The sequence below is a fragment of the Penaeus chinensis genome, chromosome 37 (assembly GCF_019202785.1).
Source record: "Penaeus chinensis breed Huanghai No. 1 chromosome 37, ASM1920278v2, whole genome shotgun sequence".
NCBI classification, from domain to species: Eukaryota; Metazoa; Arthropoda; class Malacostraca; order Decapoda; family Penaeidae; genus Penaeus; species Penaeus chinensis.
This window is the reverse complement of record NC_061855.1, coordinates 9,495,152-9,497,651: the sequence shown is the minus strand read 5'-3', so window position 1 is coordinate 9,497,651 and position 2,500 is coordinate 9,495,152. Positions and strand designations below refer to the sequence as shown.

The following is a 2,500-nucleotide window of genomic DNA, read 5'->3' as shown; positions in this document are numbered from 1 at the left end:
CAAATTATAATAAAAACAATAAATAGAAGTAACACTGTTCCTAAGTTCCTACAGTAGACCACAGCTCATCACTTACCGCCGGGTGGTGGATCTGCAGAGGTGAAGACAGGGCCAGGTGGGGGAGGTCCCCCCTGCCGCTTCTCCCAAATGTTGACGCTGGGTGCCGGTGCCGGCACATACTGGACCTTCTCCTCTTCAGCTTCAGGCTCTGCCACGGACTCTGCCTCTTCCACAACTTCAGCCTCCACTTCTGCTGCTACAGGACCATTAGCTACCTTGACGGGTGCCTCCTTGCCAAAACGCTTTCCGCGGCCTCGGCTGGCCCCCTTCACTCCTCTCCCCCTGGGGTCTGGGGTCCCACTCACCATGTTCTCTGCGGCCTCCGCGGCCTCCCCTCCTCCCGCCCCGAAAGTTGTCCCTTTTCTTTATCCGATCCTTCTTATTGCGAATTTCTGTGAACTGTGAGAGCTCAGCCGGGTCCAGTTCATCAATCGGGGGATCCGTCGCCTCCTTGGGCTTCGGGGGACTCGCGGCTACTTTAGGCTCAGCTGCTTCCTCTCTCGGTTCATTATCTACAATTTTATTTTCCACAACAGCCTTCGTATCATCTCCAGGAGCATCATTCTTTCCTCCACCAACAATGCCAGCCCACGAGGACGTCCCAGTAGTGTCTGTCGAAGGGCTAACACTGGCCATCACAACATCTGTTTGCTCCGCCATGTTCCCACCGAAAGACACCCGACAATATTACCACTAAAATTGCGTCTCTGCAGCGTTGATATAACAAACAGCTCCACTAAATACACACATTAGTCACTGACCTGCGTCATAAAGTCATTTTCACGTCTAGAAATCGCACTCCGATGAAATAATACAGTTAAATCCCCGTGCCATTCCACACGCGTACTGAGAACAACACTCACGACAGCATGGTGGAGCTACGAAGGGGCATGTGGGAGACGAGACTCCACCACGCCTCCTCCCGACCTTTTTCTTGTCTCTTTTGCTTTGTTTATATCAGATGCATTTATTTCGGAATAGTTTTAGTGTATGTCACTCCCCATACAGAACTTCAACTCAAATATATGATTAGAAGATTTCTTAAAATGTGATCGAAATTTGGACAGTACAATCCTTCACAGCCCTTAATATAGGTCTTGTTTGTATTCTGAAAAGCAGATCGAAGACTCTATAAGTAGGATCGGAATGTTCTTTTATTTCACAGAACCCACGAGCTAGATATTCGATTTTTATAGATGAAATAACTACATAAATTTATTAACATAAAGATTTTTAATATTGTGGGTATTAGAAATGAACATGTTGAATATTATTGTTATTTTGATTATAATAACTGATATTGATAATTATTATTGCATTATTAACATATTTTATATTGTCTTGAATATACTGGTAATATTGAACTATTATATGAACCCGTGTAACGCGCGTACTTTTTTTTTAAACATTAAATTAGAGAAAACAGATATATTCACTGTTTCTACCCGTACCGCTTTTATCAGAGTTGACATTATGTAAACTGACATTTTTTTAAATACAAATCGGCAAACCAGCAATTGAGAAACCATTAAGAAAATTCAGTACTAACGAGAAAAAAAAATCAATAAGCCACCCATAACAAATAAAGACAAACATTCCAACATACTAACAATTCATGATTTCTTCCTCTCCGTGGAGTGAATAGCACGTGCGCTTTTTTTTTAAGAAGTGTTCAGTGAAAGTCTCCACGCCTGTTACGCCTTCTTCGGCATATATGCAGAAGTGCGTGATGCAGCATTGTGAGAAGCACAGAACCGGACGAGACACAGCATTCTGTGCGATGAGACAGATTATCTGAGTGTGGATGTGGGAAGTGGGAACCCATTTTTATAGATAATCAGGAAATCGTTTGGTTTATATATATATATATATATATATATATATATATATAAATATATATATATATGTATGTATGTGTATATATGCACATACATATATATATACACATATGCCTATACAGGTATACATATATGTGGTATATACATATACACAAACACGTATATATGTATATATATGTGTGTGGAAGGGGGGTGAGTGTGTGTTTGCGTACACACACACACACACACACACACACACACACACACACACACACACACACACACACACACACACACACACACACACACATACATACACCCACACACACACACATACATACACCCACACACACACACACGCGCACACACACACACACACACACACACACACACACACACACACACACACACACACACACACACACATATATAGTGTGTGTGTGTGATAGAAAAACCTAAAACGCGCAAACTAGATTTATTGAAAATGAGACAACAGTTTGGAAATCCTCCTGGATACCAACTGCAAGTTTATCTTTCGCCAGGTGAACACTCTCCGTTGCAACCTGGTCCACACCAGCCCTCCCTCTACCTCGAAGGTGGGCTCCTTCGCTGTTCCTTGTCCC

The 2,500-nt window shown here is 42.6% G+C and overlaps 1 protein-coding gene across 5 annotated transcripts in view; it reads right to left on the bottom strand.

The window, feature by feature from the left end:
- Positions 1–2,500, bottom strand: part of LOC125045635 (la-related protein 1B-like) — an 89,100-nt gene that overhangs the window by 85,615 nt on the left and 985 nt on the right. For 4 of the 5 annotated variants that reach the window (XM_047643028.1, XM_047643030.1, XM_047643031.1 and 1 more), the window contains exon 1: positions 77–369. The exons of the other annotated variant lie outside the window; for it this stretch is intronic. In XM_047643028.1, the coding sequence (XP_047498984.1) occupies positions 77–368 (292 nt within the window). In that variant the 5' untranslated portion in view covers position 369. Of the gene's footprint in view, positions 1–76; positions 370–2,500 lie in introns of those variants that run through there. 5 annotated transcript variants of the gene reach the window in all.